Below are 21,875 nucleotides of genomic sequence, written 5' to 3' on the forward strand. Positions count from 1 at the left end.
ATGGGGGAAGTAAAACCCTTTTTTTCTTTTAAAAATTTATGATCTGTATCCCAAGAATCCTTACCTTCATGAAAGACTTATTACTGATTCACAAATTAGTGTTCTTAGTTTAATTTGACCATTTCTCCAGTGAACACAGAAAAGCATGTTGGATTTATGGGATTGTGTTATTTTAATAATCAAGAAAAATAAGTAGAAATAGGTTTTTTGTAGGTTATATAAATCAATTTTAAGCATATCTCACAATTGCTAAGAATCCTAGTGTTTATGTCTATTCATTATATATTTAGATTGTCATGACAAATAAAACTTACCAAACATCTTAAATTATTTAACTTTGCCTTTCTTAACGCCTAGGTCTCTGCTTGGGGTGGCTATGTGTTTATCATCAACCTTATTCCGCTGCATGTATTTGTGTTATTACTGATGCAGAGATACAGCAAGAGAGTCTACATAGGTAAGTGATCTGACTTTTGAAATTTCAGCTTGTAAGAGATGTTTCATATACATTCTTTTCATTGAACAGCTATTTCTGTTTGGCCATATTACCCATAAGAAGGTAAAAATAATTTCATATATTTTTTTGCTCTTTTTGTATTAATAAGGTGGGTCAGGCATTTTTACCTAAGTGCATTGTTACCAACTTTTCCTTGATGAGTTTTTCTTTTGTTTTTGTAGAAATTAGTCTACACATACTAGATTTAATATTTGTCAGCCTAGCCTTTTTTTGGGGGGGAGGTGGGAATGGGCATTCTATTGTGAAAATCATTCATATATATGTATTGTTCAGATTCGGCTTAGTCACTATGAAATTGAACATCCTCAAAGTAAACAGTTTTATAAACTTTTGAAAGCCCTCTCTGTATAATATATGGCAATCTTAGTCCATTTGGGCTGCTAAAACAAAATACTAAAGGCTAGGTGGCATATAAACAACAGAAATTTCTGGTGGCGCCTGGGTGGCTCAGTCGTTAAGCGTCTGCCTTCGGCTCAAGTCATGATCCCAGGGTGCTGGGATCGAGCCCCACATCGAGCTACCTGCTCAGCGGGAAACCTACTTCTCCCTCTCCCACTCCCCCTGCTTGTGTTCCCTCTCTCGCTGTGTCTCTCTCTGTTAAATAAATAAACAAAATCTTAAAAAAAAAAAAAAATTTCTCACAGTTCTGGAGGTTGCTGGAGAGTCCCAAGATTAAGGTACCAGAACGGTCACATTCTAGTGAGGGCTCCTTTCCTGGTTCATAGCTGGTACCTTTTTGCTTTGTCCTTACCTGATAGAAGGGATGAACTAGTTCTCTGGACCTCTTTTAAAAGGGTACTATTCCCCATAGCCCACAGAACCTTATTACCTCCCAAAGGCTACCTCCTAATACCATCACCTTGGGCATTAGGTTTTAAACTTAAGAATTTGGGGGGTGGGGAATGACACACTCATTCAGACAATAGCATAGACTGAACCTTTTTTCTATGAAATCTTTTTCTCTCTAGGTTAAAACATGTCTTTTGAATAAGATGCTTAATGAGAGATGTTGTCTCAAATCTTAGAGCTCATTTTCTATGACAGAACTTCTATGTGTTGAATTAATCAGAAGTTGTGGTCTGAACCCAGTGTCTTAGTAAAATAATACAATTCCATTATGGTAATGTTGTTGGTAAGCAGTAACACAAAAATATAAAGCTTATTTACTTAATTAAGGAAAAAAAAAACCATATTAGTTTGGCAGTTCCTCAAAAACTTAATCATAGAGTTCCCATATGACCCAGCAGTTCTATTCCCATGTATATACCCTAGAGTATTGAAAGTAATTATTCACACAAAAACTTGTACACTAATGTTCATGGCAGTATTCATTATTTCTAATAGCCAACAAGTGAAGACAACCCAATGTCCATCAACTGATGAATGGATAAATGAAGTATGGTATATTCATACAGTGGAATATTTAGCCACAAAAAGGAATGAAGTACTGATACATCATGAGCCTTGAAAACATTATGCTAAGTAAGATAAGCCAGACGCATAAGGCCATGTATTGTAGGATTCTTTTTGTATGAAATGTTCAGAATAGACAAATCCTTACAGACAGAAAGTGGGAGACACCTGGCGGCTCATTCGGTTAAACGTCTGCCTTCAGCTCAGGTCATGATCCCAGGGTTCTGGGATCAAGTTCCACATCAGGCTCCTTGCTCAGTGGGGAGCCTGCTTCTCCCTCTGCCTGATGCTTCCCCCTCCTTGTGCTCTCTCTCTCTGACAAATAAATAAAAATATTTTTAAAAAGAGAGAAACAGAAAGTAGGTTTAGTGGTTACCAGGGGCTTGGGGAGTGGGAAGAGTAACTGCTATTGGGTATGGGGTTTCTTTTGGGATGAGGAAATGTTCTGGAATTAGATAGTGGTAATAGATACAACTTTGTGACCATAATAAAAAAAAAAACAACCACTCAATGGTACATTTAAAAGGGTGAATTTTATAGTATATGAATCATATCAATTAAATTCATATATAGTCATTTTTATCATACTTTGTTACAGTCACTACTGAAATTATTAATATATATTGAGTGCTTATTTTACACCACAAACTGTCCTGAGTTTTTGACATGTATTTAACTAATTTTCATAACCACACTGTGTGTAGTACATACTGTTACTATCCTCATTTTTACAGATGGAGAAACAAGGACGTAATCTGTTCAAGATCATGTGGGTGAAGCTTGAACTTATGGCTACATAACCCATGATGCTAAAAATTACTGTAACTGTGTGCCTACCATATAAATAAATACCTTATTATTGAAATACATCAACCTGTGATACATTTCTACTCTGAACACACTGTAAACAGTCTTTGGGATCCAGAAAGGAGAATGATAGATTCAACTATAAGTTTCAACTTTCTGTTTTAGAAATATATAAGGAAAGGATTTTTTTTTAAGTTAAATGGTAATGGGGGGAGCTATGAGGTTGTTTAATTTAAAAACTTTTGGGTCTTGAAAATTTATTTTTTTTCCCCAAAGATTTATATATTTATTTTAGGGAGGCAGAGGGAGAGAGAGAATCTCAGGCTGACTCCCAGTCGAGCACAGAGCACAGAGACCAACTCAGGGCTCAGTCCAGTGACCCCAAGATCACAACCTGCACCAAAATCAAGAGTAATATGCCCAACCACCTGAGCCACACAGGTGCCCCAGGTCTTGAAAATTTACTGGTCAGGGGATTAGAGTGGGCAGCAGATTAAGGGATAGACTTGTTAAATGTCCTTGAATCAGGGAGAGGAAGAAGAGCCAAAGTAGTCAGAAGTAGCCAGATAAATACATTGTTAAAGAGGTCAAATGAAAGGATTTTCTACATAAAAGTTTAAAACATGAGCAGTGCCCAATTCCTTTGAGTATTAGCACTAAGATCTAGTAGGGTGAGAACTAAGAAAAGACCTTGTATTTGATGAATAGGATTTCTCTGGTAACTTTACAAAAGTACTCAATACTGCTTTAGTTGGTTCTTGAAAATATTTCTTCTTTTCAGGGGGAAGAAAAATAAAATAGTTTGGGCATATTATATATATGTGTGAAGTTAGATTAGTGAACGCCTCAGGTAATTTCATAGTATTCAAACTCTACGCCATCTTCCTTGTTCCTTAATCGCTTATTACATTCATATAACTAAGAGTATTTTAGGTGATTTTTATGCTCTTTCATAGTTTACTTCTAAATGGATGGAAAGTGATGGTATATAGAACAGTCAGTTCTCTTTCTTTATCCTAAATGTATCAAGATTTAAGTTCAGTTTGGGGCGCCTGGGTGGCTCAGTCGTTAAGCGTCTGCCTTTGGCTCGGGTCATGATCCCGGGGTCCTGGGATCGAGCCCCGCATCGGGCTCCCTGCTCGGCCAGGAGCCTGCTTCTCCCTCTCCCACTCCCCCTGCTTGTGTTCCCTCTCTCGCTGTGTCTCTCTCTGTCAAATAAATTAAAAAAAAAAAAAGATTTAAGTTCAGTTTAACTGAATGGTCCTGAAAAATATGAAAGCGTTATAAAGTATATATACAGGTTGTCCTCTGATTTTACCACCTAACATCCTTTGTTTGTAGTTCTCTCTCCTTATAAGTAGAAACATTTAAAGAAATAATGATTGATAAATGGCAAACTCATAACCATACGTTTGATTGAGTTCTCAGTATCAAATTAAATGAAGTAAAAATGAATCATTTGAAATAATTATGAAAAATGGTTTTCTCTTTCAGTAAATTTTTTGCATGAGTATTTAGAATCTGTTGGTAAGCCAGGGAAAACTCAAGTTTGTTCATATGTGGAAAGGGGGGCACATGGAAGATAATGTGGTTGTATAGGGTAGGTACGGCACAGGAGTGGGGGGAATTGGGGGGTTAAGGGATAAGAAAAGCCCCTACTACTTGAAATTTGGGTGGGGAGGAATTGTTGTATAAAGTTAAATTATTTTGTGAAGTTATATTTTGTACTTGGTATATGTCACTATATTGGGATGTGAATTATACAAAATTACGTTACAAATAGGATTCTGATGTTTTAACAAGAAAAAAGAACACCCATATCTTATTTTGCATTTATAGAAAGACTGGTTTGCAGGTATCACCTAACACTAATGGGATGTGAAGTTATTTAGCCTTTATAAAGTTTATCACACTTCTTATCATGAAAGAAATTAGTAAAGATATGAAGACATATTTAGGGGTGTTCACTATGATGTAAGTTATAATTGTGAAAATAGTTTAAATGCCCAGATTTAAATTTTATTTTTTCTATTGGACATTTAAATTACACTTAAATTGTAGTGTTGCCATATCATATGAAATATTATGGCATCATTAAAGTTGGTATTTGATGATATAGGAAAATGTTAATAAAAGGCAGGAAGACAATAAGGATTACTACTGATATTTTTTCTTCATACTTTTCTCTGCTTTCCAGATTTTCTACAATGAGCATGTACTGAATTCACAATAAATGAGACTTGCTTTTTCATTTACAGGAATGTGAATTTTATCTCTGATGGTTGTTAAGGGTCTCATTAAATTAGAATAATAATTTAATGAGAAGGAAGAAATTAGTTTCTAGTATTGATAAACGATTTTTAAATGTCACTGAGGAATTTGTTTATTGTCTGTTTTATTTTATTTTATTTTTTTTAAAGATTTTATTTATTCATTTGAGAGAGAGAATGAGATAGAGCATGAGAGGGGGGAGGGTCAGAGGGAGAAGCAGACTCCCCGCCGAGCAGGGAGCCCAATGCGGAACTCGATCCCGGGACTCCAGGATCATGACCTGAGCCGAAGGCAGTCGCTTAACCAACTGAGCCACCCAGGCACCCCTATTGTCTGTTTTAGTAAGGTCATTTGAGTAAGGAGAGTAACAGAATCACTTTTTTTTTTTTTTAACAGAATCACTTTTTTATCTAAAATGTATTTTTATGGTAATATTTACTGGTGGAACCATCATATAAAGAGTTAAGTATTATAGACATACCATATATTTTAGTTCTGTACCAATTATTTAAGGATTGTAGAGTTTGTGAGTGAAGAAAGAGAATCCTGCTATTAAGTGAATTAAAACTAGGAAAGCACCTGGCTGGCTCATTGCATGGAGCATGTAACTCTTGATCTTAGGGTCATGAGTTCAAGCTCCACATTAGGCATAGAGCTTACTTAAAAAAATTTTTTTAATTAAAAAGTAAAACCAAAAAATAAAAGTAAAACCATAAATTTTAGGCATCATATTTATACTTGGCATAGATAAACAAAATATATCTAATGCTAAACAACAGAAAAACTTAAAAGAAAAATTGCATGTAAAAATTCTAGGATACAAAAGCTGGAAGCACTAAAATTTAGTTTGTCTAATTTTACCTTTTTTTGGAGGAAATTTAAGCAAATCGGTTCACTAGAGAATTAGATATTTAATAGATACTACGTTTTGTGCCAGCCATTAGGATGCACAGATGATCAAAAGGTGGTCTTTTTCTAGGGAGCTTATATTATACAACATAATTTCATTATTACAATGTAATTATAGCATATTAACAAAATGGAAATGGGAAGGAGTCTGTGAAAATCAGTTTTGACTTTTGAGTTTCAGGAAAGTCTTGTTAGGCTTTCCAACTGACTATGTCCTGAAAGTTTTAGAGATAAATCTTGATCTTGAGAGGAGAAAATAGTATAGAAACAGACTTACAGAGGGTTTGTGATGATGTAACCATAAATGAGAGGTGCCATAATGGGGTAAGAATATGAACTGCAGAGTCAAATTAACAGGATTCAATTCCTGGTCTAGTCACTTACTAGTGGTGCAACTTTGGGCAGATTACTTACTTTCTTTATGCCTTAATGTCCTCATGAATCAAATGGAGATAATTCCCACCTTGCAGAATTTTAAGGTTAAATGAAAAGTGCTGTTTAAGTGTTTGCCTCTTGCTGTTGATGTTAAAATTATGAAGGAATAATTAGACAGGAAGAAAGAATTCCAGAGGCTGAGAGGTGATTATAAAGACTGAGGATATCTAAAGATTGTTCCTTTTTTTTTTTTTTTAATGAAAATAAACTTTCACTACAACTATTTTTGATTATGAGAGAAGTAGCAGAGAAATAACACTGGTCTGTTACATAAAGTACCAAATAGCAACTAAAACACAACTTAATAATAGAGTGGTGTGCTTATTTTTATTTATAATTTTAAAATATAATGTATATAATTGAGAAAGTCCAATATTACTACAAGGCTTATAAGCAAAATCAGCAGGTCTTTTTTTCCACTTCCTTGATTGGCTCGCTCCCTAAATTCTTATGTGAGACAGCCACTTTCAGTTCTTTCAGTGGTTTCTTTTGCTTTTTACCACTAATAAGCTTCTAAAGGGTTCCTTTCATCAGTTCCAACGTGTGGGGGTGGTTTTCCCACACCATCAAACAGTTCTCTGACACCAGCAGAGTGTCCTGCCACTCAACTCAATTCTGATACCATCTATCCTTAGGTAGCATCAGATGCCACAGGTTAAGGTTCAGTCCCACAAGACTGGCCTCTGCTTTATATGCCAGTCACAAGTCCAGGTTTGTTACCTGTGCTTCTGACCATATGGCTGTGAGTCAGAGGTTCCCATGATCCCCTCCTTGGTTTGACTAATTTGCTAGAGTAATTATAAGAGTACAGGTATATTATAAAAGGATGTAATTCAGGAACAGCCGGATGGAAGAGATGCATTGGGCCAGGTATGGGGAAGGAGCATGGAACTTCCATGCTCTCGCTTCCATGCTCTTGCCAGGCACTCCACTTTCCCCAAATTCCACTTATTCAACCTGAAGCTCTTGGAACCCTGTCCTTTTGAGGTTTTATGGAGGTTCATTACAGTCATGATTGATTAAACCATTGGCCATTGGTGATTGAATTCAATCTTTAACCTCTCACCCATCCCTGGAGGTCAGGGGGGTGGGATTGATATTCCAACCCACTAATCATGTGGTTCCCTTTGGCAGCCAGCCTTTATCCTTATGTGAGATGCAAAAGTCACCTCAGAAACATAATAAAAGATACCTTAATCATTCTCATCACTTAGGAAATTCCACCGGTTTTAGGAGCTCTGTGCGAGGAACAGTGGATGAAGACCAAATATATATTTCTTCTTATAAAACATAGTAGCACAACTTGAAACTCCTATTTCTTGATTTTTATTTTCCAGTATCTACCCTTTTAAGATTTAGCTACCATCGGGGCGCCTGGGTGGCTCAGTTGGTTAAGCGACTGCCTTCGGCTCAGGTCATGATCCTGGAGTCCCTGGATCGAGTCCCACATTGGGCTCCCTGCTCGGCGAGGAGCCTGCTTCTCCCTCTAACCCTCCCCCCTCTCATGTACTCTCTCTCTCTCTCTCATTCTCGCTCTCTCAAATAAATAAATCTTAAAAAAAAAAAAAAAAAAAAGATTTAGCTACCATCATTAATTTCTTAGACACAAATACACTTTCCTATCTCTGCTCCTAAATGCATTCTTGTTAAAAATAAAATCTGATATCTGCTTAAATAGGGAAGACTACCAGTTTTATTTTTTGAAATATATAGAATTCTTTGTTTTGGTAATGTCCCTTGAAAAACACTATGACAGGCTTTAATTTTATTGGCTTAAGATCAGAAACAGCTCCCATTTGTTCACATGAAGTTTAACAGCTAAAGTATTTATGACACTGACTCTTTATTATCTGTACTAATACTTATCTTTATTAACATATTCCATTCTAAGGCCTTAGGAGTATTGTCAATCAAAGACTATAGGGCAATAGCGTACTGAGGTAGATGCATGGGGTAATTGATGGAATAGAAGAGAAGTGTCATTCCTGGTCTTGCACATAACTTCTATTGTCTTACAGGGTAATTTTCCCAAGAAATTAGAGTTACCTGCATTTTACAGTTAAATAAATGAAAACTCAGAGAAGAAAAAAATTACACCTAGACACAGAATAATTTTTTCTAAAATGACATCTCTAAATCAGCTGAGAATTCAAAAAACAACATAAGAATTATGTTTCTTATACAGAAATACAATTTTTTTAATTGCCAGTAACAATTGATGGGCTAGAAATGCTAAATATCAAAGTGGTGTCTTTCCCTTTTGCGCTGATACACAGTTATAGGTAATAGAACATCTTTAAAACCTACTCTAAATAGTAACTTTTATTATAAAATAACTCCTAAAAGGGATTCTGTATGTAAATAAACTAAAATCATTTTGATAGTTTTGATCTGAGATATTGAAAGTAATAAAGTATAAAAGTTTTATATTTGTGGCAGATAAATTTTTACCACAATGAAAGATTACATTTATAGCCTATAAATAGATTTTTATAAGGAATGAATACGTCCATATAACACCAAAGCATGATTTTCCCGTGCTACCTAGAATGTTCGATTTGTCAGTGATGTTTTATCTTGAGTTAATTGGTTTGCCTTTCTTCTTTATTGTACCTTCAAGGGAACATGAGCCAAGAGCAGACAGACAAACAGGGACTACCATAATTGCCTAAATTTAGCAATTTGTCCCCCCCCCCCAAATTTTTGTACGAAGTTTTCATTTTAAAGTTCTTTTGCAGTATTAGTTCAATAAAGTGAATTTTCCAGATGACTGTCCTGTAGTAAGCATTGAAACTAATTATTGGAGGAAAGGGATGGGGAAATTTTCTTTAGCCTAGATTATAATACTTAAGGATTCCTTTTACAACTTTTTCAGTGGGTACTTTAATGGTTATTTGGGGGAAAATTTTGTATCTAGATGTGCACTTGAAGATGCTGTTGCTTCTGCTATCTGTATTAATATTATTTAGTTTGCAAAGGGTTAGTCTTCTACTGTCATCTTATTTTAAGACCCAGGATATATAGAACAAGAGTCTTACCTATGATTTAGCAGTAATCATTAGCTTAATCAAAAAGGTTTCTTCAGTGAATAGAAACAACGAATGTTCATGTTCTACAAACTAAACAGAAGCAGTGAATCATTTTATACTCTCATCTAGAAGAACAGATCTGAGATTTCCTTTAAGGATCTGTTCTTACTGAGAATCTTGTTTCATAGTCCAGAAGACTTGCTTTTGTGTAGTATAAATTAACAGATTCTTGGTGGTATTATTTAAATGAATTTAGAAACCTAGTTAGCAATAGTAGTTGACATTAAGAGATACATTAAGAAGAACCTAAACAAATTTAGTTTTTTAGTGATAACGTGATTTGTGACTCTGCATGGTTTAAATTCTTCGTTTTGTTTTACTTAGTTTATGAGTGAATTAAGGTTGCTGATATTTGTCTGTTACTGCTTCTTTGCATATTAAGTTTAGTAACTAATCTTAGCTCTAAAGGAGTTAATTATTTAAGGGTCCTGGGATCGAGCCCTGAGTTGGGCTCCCTGCTCAGCGGGGAGCCTGCTTCTCCCTCTTCCTCTCCCTCTCCCTCTGTCTCCCAGCTCGTGCTCTCGCTCGCTCTCACTATCTCAAATAAATAAATAAAACCTTAAAAAAAAAAAAAACCCACAAAGGTTCATTCTCTACATAGTGATGGGCAGTGTTTTTGGAAAAGAAAAATTATTTTCCTTATATATGTTTGTTAATCATTAAGAAGAAGAATTCATATTTTTATGTGGGTTTTTTTTTTGTTTGTTTTAAGCTTTAATTCATATAAGTTTCTTATCATTCTTCATCCTGCTTATTTACCCAGGATTCGCAGTAACCAAGTAGTAGAGTATCTTTATGAAAAGGCTTCAGCAGTCTTACAGTCCTTTAATCATATTTGTTAATAATAAAGCAAAATTGGTTGGATTTTCAAATATTTCCCCACAGTGTTTCTTTTGGTTAATACTGTTTTGGTTGAGAGAAAAGAATGGCAAAGGAATATTTTGTTAGCCCTTTCCATTAAATATCAATCAGGAGATGAAGGAACTCAGAAATGCTACGGTGATTTAATGGTGGATCCTAGTTTTGTTTTGTTTTGTTTTTATTATGTTAATCACCATACATCACATCATTAGTTTTTGATGTAGTGTTCCATGATTCACTGTTTCCATATAACACCCAGTTCTCCATTCAGTACGCGCCCTCTTTAATACCCATCACCAGGCTAACCCATCCCCCCATCCCCCTCGCCTCTAGAACCCTTAGTTTGTTTCTCAGAGTCCATAGTCTCTCATGGTTCATCTCCCCCTCCGATTTCCTCCCCTTCATTTTTCCCTTCCTGCTATCTTCTTTTTTTTTTTAAACATATAATGTATTACTTGTTTCAGAGGTACAGGTCTGTGATTCAACAGTCTTAACAATTCACAGCGCTCACCATAGCACATACCCTCCCCGATGTCTGTCACCCAGCCACCCCATCCCTCCCACCCCCCACCATTCCAGCAATGGTGGATCCTAGTTAATGGAAATTTATTATTCACAAAACCTTTGCCAACTTTAAGTAAAAGGAAGTACAACAGTATCTTATAAGTATAGAGTACCATCAACATAAGTCTTTGCTTTGTCAGGGAGAAGGTACTTAAAGGTTATTTTGGGGAACAACAGGAGCTTCTTGACAACTTAAAATTTTAATGGAGCTTGAATCATAAGTTTCAGTACCTTTTATAGAACAACTCATTTGTGTGCCTTAAGGACGGCAGTTTTCTGTTTCATTTTGGCCCTACCCCATACATACCCTTGGATAAAAAATAAGGTATTTTAACAGTGAAAGATGTTTAGGCTCTGTTTAGAAGATTAGTATTTGACCCAAGTCAAAGAGATTTTCTTTGGCTGGAAATAATCAAACAGAATAGTATACCTTGTAAAATATCTAATGGCAATTTTTTCTGGAATTCTTCGAGTACATTGAGAATATCATGTGCAGTAGTGAATGCCAGTAACTGTGCTTCCACAGGATGGCAGTGTGGTAACATTTTCATGATGTAATAAATGATTTACAACATTTTTGGCATTGTGCATTTTCTTAGAGATCACTACTTTGGTGGAAATCTTTGTTCTTCTGGTTTAAAGGGTAAAAGAAGTAGGTTAACATGGATGGATAAAAAGTCGTGCTAGATATGGATAGTAAGTAATTTGGTCAAGTTTCCTTAGAGAGTTCATAGGAAGAATTGGGAATGATTGCTGTCTGTGGGTTTGTGTTGTTGAGGTCTTCTGAGAACATTAGAGAATGGCAGAGATGGTTTCCACTGCCTCTTCAGTGCTGATGTCAAGAAGAGATCTCTCCCTCCTTGAGTTTTTGTAGAGTCAGGCTTTTTCACCGACGTGACATGTACTTGCTTCATTGTATTGTAGTTATGTACATCTCTGATTTTCCCAATTAGATGTCTAACTCTTAGAGGATGGAATTGATCTTAATAGCTTTTTTGTATTCTTAGAATGCCTTGACCATAATGACATAAAGTTTATATTTGAATGAATTAATTAGGTAATTTTTAAACACACTGTTAGATGCTATTGTACAAAGCCTGGAGGAAAATGTTTTCACTTTATAGTGAAGATTTTGTTTATTTTTAAGAATTGAGAGTCACTTCACTATTTCTTTCCACCCAAGTATATCTAATTCTTATTTTCTGTGTTTTAAAACATAGCTCTGTAAATGGAATTTAAATTGAGGTACAGAAATGCATATTTAATTTTACAGAGTCAAGCAGAAGGATAATATTAAGCAAGATGAGTTTGTGATATTTTTTATTACCTGGCAAGCAATCTTGACTTTTTTTAATAGAAATATTTGTCTGTGTAGTAAAAAGTGCTGTGAGGAGGAACATATATCCCCCTATGTAAACATCACAGGATCAGTGATCCAAAAAATATAAAATTAGGGAAAACATGAATCCAGTTCTCTTAGAAGAAAATGGTGAGTTTGGATTATTACATATATCATTTACCAGCTTTGTATCATTGGTGCATATCTAATATGGATAAGGGCATTCAAAGGTAAAATATTGTTGAACTTCTTTCTATTAATTCATTTTTTTTAATATTAACCTATGTTTACAAAGTAATAGAAATTAAAGTCCCACCTGGTCTTTTATGTTTTCTGAGATTGAGGTTCTTTTTCTTGAACAACTCTCCATCACTCTTATTAAATAACTTGAATTCTAGTGCATCTGTTTCTATATGAAGAGTTTTTTCTTTACCAATGACAGTGTCTCTGTGGGGTTGCATAAAACCACCGAATTGAGAATATTAGGAGGTTTATTCTTCTTTTTGAATAAGTCTGGAAATGAGCAGATCCCTGAGAGGAAACTTTGATAGTTCCCAAGCAAGTGGTTGCTTACGTTTTTACATTGCCAAGCATATAATAGTCGAGTTTGAAAAGAGAGAATGTGAATATGTTTATGTGTGCTCACCATACCTTTTAGTGATTATTTCTCAAAAATGTGACTTAAAGAAGTAAATGGGCTAGAGACTTTCTACTTTTTATTTTTTTCTAAAACACAAAACATATTGCTTTTGCACTTAGAACAAACTAGTAACTCATAGAGACAAATGAAGATTTGTGTTTACCTTGCACTAGGATGGGGGGAATGGGGAGCAGCTGCTTAATGAGTGTGGGGTTTTCTTTTGGGGTGATGAAAACATTTTGGGACTAGAGAGCGGTGGTATTTGCATAACATTGTGAATGTACTAAATACTTCTAAAATGTTCACTTTTAAATGATTATACATAAATATCTCGAGTTTTTTTTAAAAGGCTTTATTTTTATTCAGCATGTGCCATTTATCGTATTTAATACAAACTTTGTGACAGTATTATAACATTCAGTGTTCATTAGTGTTTATAAGAAAGAGAAATCTAGCCTAAGAGGTGATGATGCTGTTTGGACATAAGTAGACTTAACTATAAATAAAATACATAAATGACATAAGGTTTTCCCAGACCTGGCCTTTTTAGTGTGCCTCTGTGTGTTCAGTATTCGTCTAGGGTTTGATTTCTTGGCAGTAGGTGTCTAGTAAGGCCTGTTGGTCATAGAATCTTAGGTTATTGTTGTAAGGGTGGGGGTCGATCTACAAATCTTTTTGTCCAAACCCTCATTCTGTAGTGAGAAAACTGAAATTTTTTAAGTAGGTGTTCAAGATCAGGATCACTTGTTTCCATTTTTTTCTGTTTCTGCCTCAGTGACTCTTTGCCAGTGCGTCTACACAACACTGATAGAAACATGCTGATACTAGAAATCCCATTAACCAAATTGATTGACAGTTTGAGTCACATAATAAAAGACTTAACTTTTATGCATTTGTGTTCAAGTACCTCACTGAGGATAATTCCATTCCATAATTAATATTCCTGGAATGTGCATTATTAGGTGGACTACTTTTGTAGTCTCCTCTAGACAACCAGTTCTGCATTATCTTGAGCATATTGGACACTGTTCACATACACTGGTCCTTCCTATTAAATTTACTTGAGCTTCTTAGCCCTTTTCCTAACACTGTAGTCATCTCTTACCATACAGCTTGGGAGACAACTTAACATTTGAACCATTAGCCCATGGTTTACCTTCCATAGATGGGTTTCTTTTGAAAGCAAATAAACATTCTTTCTCAGCTGAGTTGGGGGAGAGAAGTGTATGCTGAATGCTGTGCTACATACAGTGTAGAATATGGATAGATAAACTATAACAGTTCTCTTCCTAAATACACCACAGTCTTTTTTCCTAATAGAGTAGTTTATTTGCCAACAACTATGGACTGTGTTTCATAAAATAATGTGAATAAGCTTCTATTATAAATGGAATAATTTCATATTAACTTATTTGAGATGGGTTTTACCTTCATTTCTAAATAACTTCCAATTATAATGATTCCTAATTCTAACTTTCTCTGTAATGAACTTAATCAAAATAGTGATCTGTGAACACCTAAATGCAAAACAAGTTATTACACAAATTCTAATCCCTCCCCCATGTCCCTACATTTATGTTTATATAAGCCAAGAATATTATAGTTACTCAATGTCAAGAGCAAGTAGTTTTCCTTTATTAGACCCTAGTAAATTCAGAAACTAGTCTGTTTTATGGCTTGACTTTTGTATACTTAGTCTTTTTCTTCTTTTATGACTGAAAACTTGGTGGACAGACATGGTGGGGGTTGTTTCTTACTGAGAGGTACTGTGCAAAGTGTCAGACTATAAAAAGGATGTGGAATACTTGAGAGTTTTTGAGACGATAGCAGCTATTTATGTATGATGAGGATCGGTATTCTTTAGGTCATGCTTCAGAGTAATGCCAATAGGAATAGTTTTTAATTATTTATATATTACATAGCTTCTGGGGCATGTCAGTTATTATTGATAGATTGAAAACTTGATTCCATTTTAGGAAAAGGAAAGCAGCACCAGTCTTCTAAACTGTTCTAAGTGATATTTTACAAAATAAAGTACTTTAAAGATTGGTAGAAAGAATTTTCATGATTTATAATATGTGATTAATCAGCAAATATATATCAAATAGAGCAGTCATTTCAAGATTCTATTCTTAAAATAAGGTTAGTTAAAACTTTGCTAAAAATGTGAGCTATTGTATACATTTATGTTTGAAGTACTTAATGGTAGTAGTAAATTATCCTTGTTTCCTATTTTGTCTTTATAGCATATAGCACTTTCTACATTGTGGGTTTAATATTATCCATGCAGATACCCTTTGTGGGATTCCAGCCAATCAGGACAAGTGAACACATGGCAGCTGCTGGTATGAAAAAATATATATTTTCCTTTTTCTAAAGAATATATGAATGTATTACCAGCCAGTCTTCAAGGGAATTAAGTTTTCTTTTTTCATTTTCTTTTTGATTTTAATTTTCATCATACGGTTCTAAAACATTGCCACTATAAAATATGAAGTCATAGAGTTTTATTGAGACTTTCTGATACTGTGTTCCCAAATGTGCCTATTTTCCCAGCACTGTTGTTTTGAAAAGGGGAAATATTCCTTTTTGCATAATCCATGTTATTTGCAAATACTAAATAACATATGCTTGGTTTAAACAAATATTAAACAGTGTATCTACACTGAGTGTACTGCATTTCAGCAAATTTAGATGGAACATTTTATTTTTATGTCCCTTACATCTCCCTAAAATATTTTATCTACTAACTGAAATTAATGACTTTTATATTGATTATGAAGTAATATAATTCCTTTCCATATGAGCAGACTACTTTGCCATTATTAATCTAGGTCACAATTAACAAGATAATGGGAGACCTTTGAATAAAACTTTAACAGAGATTCTTAACACAAGGTCCATGACACCCACAGACTTCCTGTGGGTAGTTATTTTATTTGCAACATTTTATAAATTATCAGTATATTTAACTCTGATATGATATTCCATAGCTTTTATGAGATTCTAAGAATCTTGAACTCCCGCCCCCAAAAAGTTAAGAACCCACACCTTACTGTTACATAGCATTTTATGAATACTTTTACTTACATTTCTAATTTGATATTATAAAATTACCAGGTAGTTTTATATGCAAGAAATGTATATCCAGTTTTGAGTATATAATCCTTTATAGCAATGTGTGTAAAGATACACAATCACCTGACTTTTTCTGTTACATGGGTTATTATATTTCCTAAAATCTAAATCTATGATTATACTTAACTTTTAATCATTCTAAAATGGTTAAAATTCTAAAATTCTGAAAAATAAATTTTTTAAAAGAAAAATCAATATGCCATATGGGTTTAGGATTCTCTCATGTCTTTTAGTTTTACACCTAGTGCTTTTGTATTATGTTTTGTCTATTTTAACAATTAAATACTTTTTGCTCTTACTGCTCTAATTTTATCTTAGCACTCACCCTTATATTTAGTAATTTAGAATCTTATATAAGTTTGTAACTAAGGTCACATCCTATCACTCAATCATAAAGAGTAACTATCAGGATTCTCCTGGTCCAAGTCATTTGTATCCTTCAGTAAATCTAAGGACTCTTTTTGTAATGACAATTCTATTTTTTTTTACCCCTAGAAAACCTGTCACTAAAATATGGGACAAGGGAGGAATTTAATGGATTAATAGGCTCTAGTTATGGAAATGAATGAGATTTTTCGTATCTGGTCCATATATAGGGATTCTGATCATTTTTAAAAATGTAAAACAATTTTTTAAGTGTTTTTGACAAAGGAAATGTTGGTTAGATGAAATGACTAGGCTTTGATATGTATGATACAGGGTATTTTTAAGAAGCTCTTTAAATTAACCTTTTTAAGTATCTTTGGAAAAGTGCTTTGTTGATTATTTATATCACCCTTTTCTTTAATTAGGTGTCTTTGCATTGCTGCAAGCTTATGCTTTCTTGCAGTATCTGAGAGACCGATTAACAAAACAAGAGTTCCAGACCCTTTTCTTTTTGGGTGTATCACTAGCTGCAGGTGCTGTGTTCCTTAGTGTCATCTATTTGACTTATACAGGTAGGTGTCATCACCTGTAGACTGTGAATCTTGTCTTTAGATTATTCAAAAAGGTAATTATTTTACAAATTTTGTACATTTTCTATTTATCCTGTTTAGGTTAAATACTGTGGTGGTAGTCTTTACAAACAATATGAGAATAATAGTCAAAGGTTCTAAAATCTGAAGAGCACTACAAATGTAATTTTTTTTTTTAAACTGCATCTCAACTTTAATGCTTCAGTCCCAGATAAATACACTTTCAAGCATCCTTCTCTTGATAGATAAATAGCCCCAAAGTATTTAAATTCAGAGTTTCCAGTGTTACCTACTGTAAGCTTGCCCTTACTCTGTGTGCATACACTCTTTCTCTTTCCAACTTTTAAACACTCAACCAAATCAGTTTCCATCTGTGTCTAGATTCCAAGTGACTTTCTAATATTGAACTTCAATAGTCCCTAGAAACAAATCAGATTCTCTCTAAAGGCATTCCATCTGTCAAATTAATGTACTTGCCTAGCTCAAAATCAAGAAGGATTAATTGACAAGAGTGAAGGCAAGAATGTTTAAAATCATCTTTGCACTTTATCTAAATTTGGATTAGATAATTTAGACATCTTCCCCCTTTTAAAATTATCAAATGCTATCTTAATGTCTTAGCTTTATTTTACTAGTCAACTAGAAGTTTAAAGGAGAATGGGAAAACTTTCTATAATTTTATCTATCAACTTGTATTTCTCTGGAAATGTGATCTCCATGGATATTTGTTTTTATATCATTACTAACCTTATTTTATCTGACTGCCAGCTATATGAAATATGTTGTCATCTACAAAAGAAAACTGAAATTCTTTTAGTATTAATTTACATTAGTCCATAACAATCAGTTAACATAAACAATAAAAAGGCAGATTGATTTCCTCTACATTTTTCCTTCCAAGGTTACATTGCACCATGGAGTGGCAGGTTTTACTCATTGTGGGACACTGGGTAAGTGCAGATAAGTTATTTGCCCTAATATTATTTTAAAATACCTTTTTCCTCTGTTGCTGTATTTCAGTATCTCTGTCAGTACTTGGGCAACATTTCTGACGTACCTAGCATATGCTAGTTTAATAAATTTTGAATCATCCCTTGGAATTTATCTTTGTTTAAAACTCCTGTTTCTTAGAATGCACCTTTAGTATGATATATATAAGTCATACATTTCTGTTCTACATGTTCAACTCCTTATTTTAGTTTTGTTTGTTAAAACATTGCAGGTAACATTTGTACCCTTTTAATAATTGATTTTTGCTTTTAACCATTCAGTTTCCATCTTAAGTAATACTTAATTTTTAATTCTTAAGGTGCTGTGTTATAAACCCATATGCTGTAGTTATGAGGAAAAAATTTAACTTTTTCCCTAATAACACATTAAGTTCTTGATATTTTTAATCTGTCAAATACACTAGAGGATATTTTTGCATTTTTAAAGAGTGCTATTATAAAATGAATTAATAAAAAATTTTGGTTTTAAATTAGTCAACCAGTTCAGTAAAACTTTTTGTGTCTAAAATGTTTTCCTAAGGATAAGAATATAATCTGTTGATGATAGTTTCTCTCTCTTCCCACTCTTTGTCTTCTTTATTACTCCCTATGTGGCTCAGTAAACCTACCAATAAACAACTTATTGATTGGGCCTGCTTGACACAATACCAAAAGGGCTCATGCCCAGGTCTAATTAAAGGCGTAAGTAAATTATGTATAAATGACAAGCTAACATTTAGACACCTATTTCAAGAGATCAGCCTGTGGATCACCGAAAAGTTTGAGGGAGAACCCTGGTTGTAGACAGTTATTCTGATGAGGTTAAATTACTAGGTCAAATTTTTATACGTCATTCTTATTTAATTGACTATTTTGGAATCTCAGGGCATTTCAGGAGCAATTTGTCCTGTCCTTTCAGTTTCCCTCCCCTGCCTTTGTGCCATCTTGTTAAGAAAGGTATTGTGGCAATATGGTATTTTACAGGATAAGGTATTTCTGCTAGTAATAAGTCTAAAAGATGTGAAGCTTGTTGATAACAAACATAGGAGCTAAGCAAAACTGCAGAAAATTCGTATTTGAACAAAGATTTTTGTATTAAAAGTCAGAGCCAACACTTTTATAACTGGCTTTAGATAAGTCTCCCAATTTTAGGAGTGGCATATTGGTTTTTAGTTTACCACTGTAGACCAGATTTATTTCCATTTGTAGGTTACATTGGAATATACTTTCAAGCAAGAAGGGATGGGGGATCGGAACCATATTTATAGTCAAAGGAAATTTCTTCATCTAAAAGAAACTCCTGTTTTATTTAATTTTAAACAATATTAACTTTTTAAATGCCAGGTATGCAAAAATACACATTCCAATTATTGCATCAGTGTCTGAACATCAACCTACGACTTGGGTATCTTTCTTCTTTGATCTACATATTCTTGTGTGTACCTTCCCAGCAGGCCTATGGTTCTGCATTAAAAATATCAACGATGAAAGAGTATTTGGTAAGAGATTTTTAATAAATACTTTGATTTGGGACAGTTATTTATTTTCTTTACTGAGGTTATCACTTTAAAGTTTTATTTTTCTTTGCTTGAGTCTATGCATATTCAAGATAAATTTCCTCTCTCATTTTGCGTGTTTAGTGAAGAAAAATTCAGTCAATTTGCATTATATTTACTCATATTAAAATGTTTTAAATTAATTTAGAACAGTTATATAAAATTTTCATTCAATTGAGTATGTTTTCTGAGAGATGAATGTTACTATAGTCTGTGGCTGAGAATTGGAAATTATAACTTTGTTGACAATATAGTCTTTATTTTCTGAATTAGATCTGGTTAAGTAGGAAGAAGTTCACAGCCTCATCCATTGTCCATATTTCAGTGTAAAGTCACTTTGTAATGGAGTAGGAATCACCTTTAAGTTAACATCCTCTTCACTGATAGATTTGTGTTTATTTCAAACTAACAAGGTGGTATTTTCAAACTATTTTAAAGCCAAGTGTTTAAGATTTGACATTCAAGATATAAGTAGACAAAATAAGCAGATACTAAAGACCTTTACATGATTAAGTCATCACAAGAAGTATGTGTTAAAACCTGAAACTTTAAAAAAGATTTGTAACATGCACACTTGAATTTGTGCAAGTATGATGTATGAACCATGAGTGACACTCAAGTTACTATTCTAGAGTAAAGTCGGGAGAGAAAAATAGCACCTGCATGAGTTATAACCGAGGATAACATTCATTTTTGTCCTGTTTATATAGATTAGTGACTTTGGATAAGGTCTTGTTAATATTCTGTCATTCAGAAGAATGATAGAATTAGCTTAAACATTTTGCCCACCTCATTAGTCAGCACTCCCAATCCCAGGTATATACCCAAGAGAAATAAGTGCGTATGTCCAACAAAGGACATGTTTAAGAATGTACATAGCAAATTTATCCATAATAGCCCCTAATTAGAAACCTTCCAAAGGTTATCAGCAGTGGAAGAGACAAATAAATTCTGATGTATTTGTACAATGTAATATAACACAGCATTTAATAAAAGAATAGCATGGGTAAATAAAAGAAGCCAGTACAAAAGAGAACATTTTTGTATAATTTCATTTTAAGAAGTTCAAGAATAAAGAAAACCAAATTAATGCTTTAGAAGTTCAAATAATAGTGATTACCTTTTTTGTTAGAGAGGAGGAAGGGCAGCTATTAACTGGGAAGAAGCATGAGGGTTCCTTCTGAGGGAGATATACAAATGTTCTATATTTTGATATGGGTAGTAATTACATAGGTGTGCACATATGTAAAAATTCATTGAGCTGTACACTTAAGAATATGATATAATAAATCTGTGGTCAGAAAAAAATTTAGTTTCAAATGAGATAAGAGCTCTGATGACCACTGACTTTCTAAAGTCATGGAGCCTTTAGCCAGAATTGGTGGAGCCTTTCCCTTGGTTAGCACATTATCTAGAAGGCTTTGACTGTTAAAAATTACTTTCAAAAATTTAAGTCTCTTGGCAGTAACTTTACAAGTTCCTCCTTTGGTTAATAAATTACATTCTTTTCATCCCATTCCTACTTTAAAGCAGGCTTTATGCCAGATATTTGCATTGGCTTTTCATAGACTGTTTGATTCTGTAAACTTACTGTGCCTAATAATACAATTCACCAAGTATGTTTTTGTCTATTAGCTATGGATTTTCTAATGTGTGATGCTATTGACAAGTACTAAATTGTCATCTTTCCCATGATAATTAAATGTGAATCATGATATATTAACCTAAAACTGTTGATATGTAGTGTTCAGTCAACTTGCCTTATAATTTCTAAATATGACTATTAAATCAGTTGGTCTGTATTATCAATTTAAAAACAATTAGCTCTTTATGGATGTGTGTCTCTTTTTTAGCTTTGATTTATAATGTAGTATTAAATACTGAATTCAGTTTTCTGTGGACATTTTCTGAAGTGTTATAAGCGAACTTGTCTTTGCAGTTGCTCTGTATGCAATCAGTGCTGTCTATTTTGCTGGAGTGATGGTGCGGCTGATGTTGACTCTGACTCCGGTCGTCTGTATGCTGTCCGCAATTGCCTTCTCGAATGTTTTTGAGCACTATTTGGGGGATGACATGAAAAGGGAAAACCCACCTGTGGAAGACAGCAGTGATGAGGATGATAAAAGAAACCCAGGAAATTTGTATGATAAGGTGGGCATCTAAGGCCTTTAAAAATTTTATGTGCTTTATTTTTCTACCATGGTAAGAACTATACGTATTAAGAAAAATGATTAAACAAGGAGTTAGACAACCTGTGACTTTTTGCCTCAACATTTGGGCCCTGTTTGGTCTTTTGGTCTTTTAGCTTAGAATAAGAAAATACAGTGTAATCAGAGAAGAAATTCTCTTTTTTTGTTGCTCAGGTTTTATCTGAAACCCCTCCACTTTTGA

General features: G+C 33.9%; 1 protein-coding gene across 1 annotated transcript in view; it reads left to right on the plus strand.

The window, feature by feature from the left end:
- Positions 1 to 21,875, plus strand: part of STT3B (STT3 oligosaccharyltransferase complex catalytic subunit B) — a 99,866-nt gene that overhangs the window by 64,300 nt on the left and 13,691 nt on the right. Inside the window, exons 5-10 of the mRNA XM_021678930.1 lie at positions 358 to 457; positions 15,092 to 15,190; positions 16,775 to 16,921; positions 17,841 to 17,889; positions 19,273 to 19,427; positions 21,424 to 21,635. Coding sequence (XP_021534605.1) covers positions 358 to 457; positions 15,092 to 15,190; positions 16,775 to 16,921; positions 17,841 to 17,889; positions 19,273 to 19,427; positions 21,424 to 21,635 — 762 coding nt within the window. The remainder of the gene's footprint in view (positions 1 to 357; positions 458 to 15,091; positions 15,191 to 16,774; positions 16,922 to 17,840; positions 17,890 to 19,272; positions 19,428 to 21,423; positions 21,636 to 21,875) is intronic.

This window comes from Neomonachus schauinslandi, chromosome 1 (assembly GCF_002201575.2).
Source record: "Neomonachus schauinslandi chromosome 1, ASM220157v2, whole genome shotgun sequence".
NCBI classification, from domain to species: Eukaryota; Metazoa; Chordata; class Mammalia; order Carnivora; family Phocidae; genus Neomonachus; species Neomonachus schauinslandi.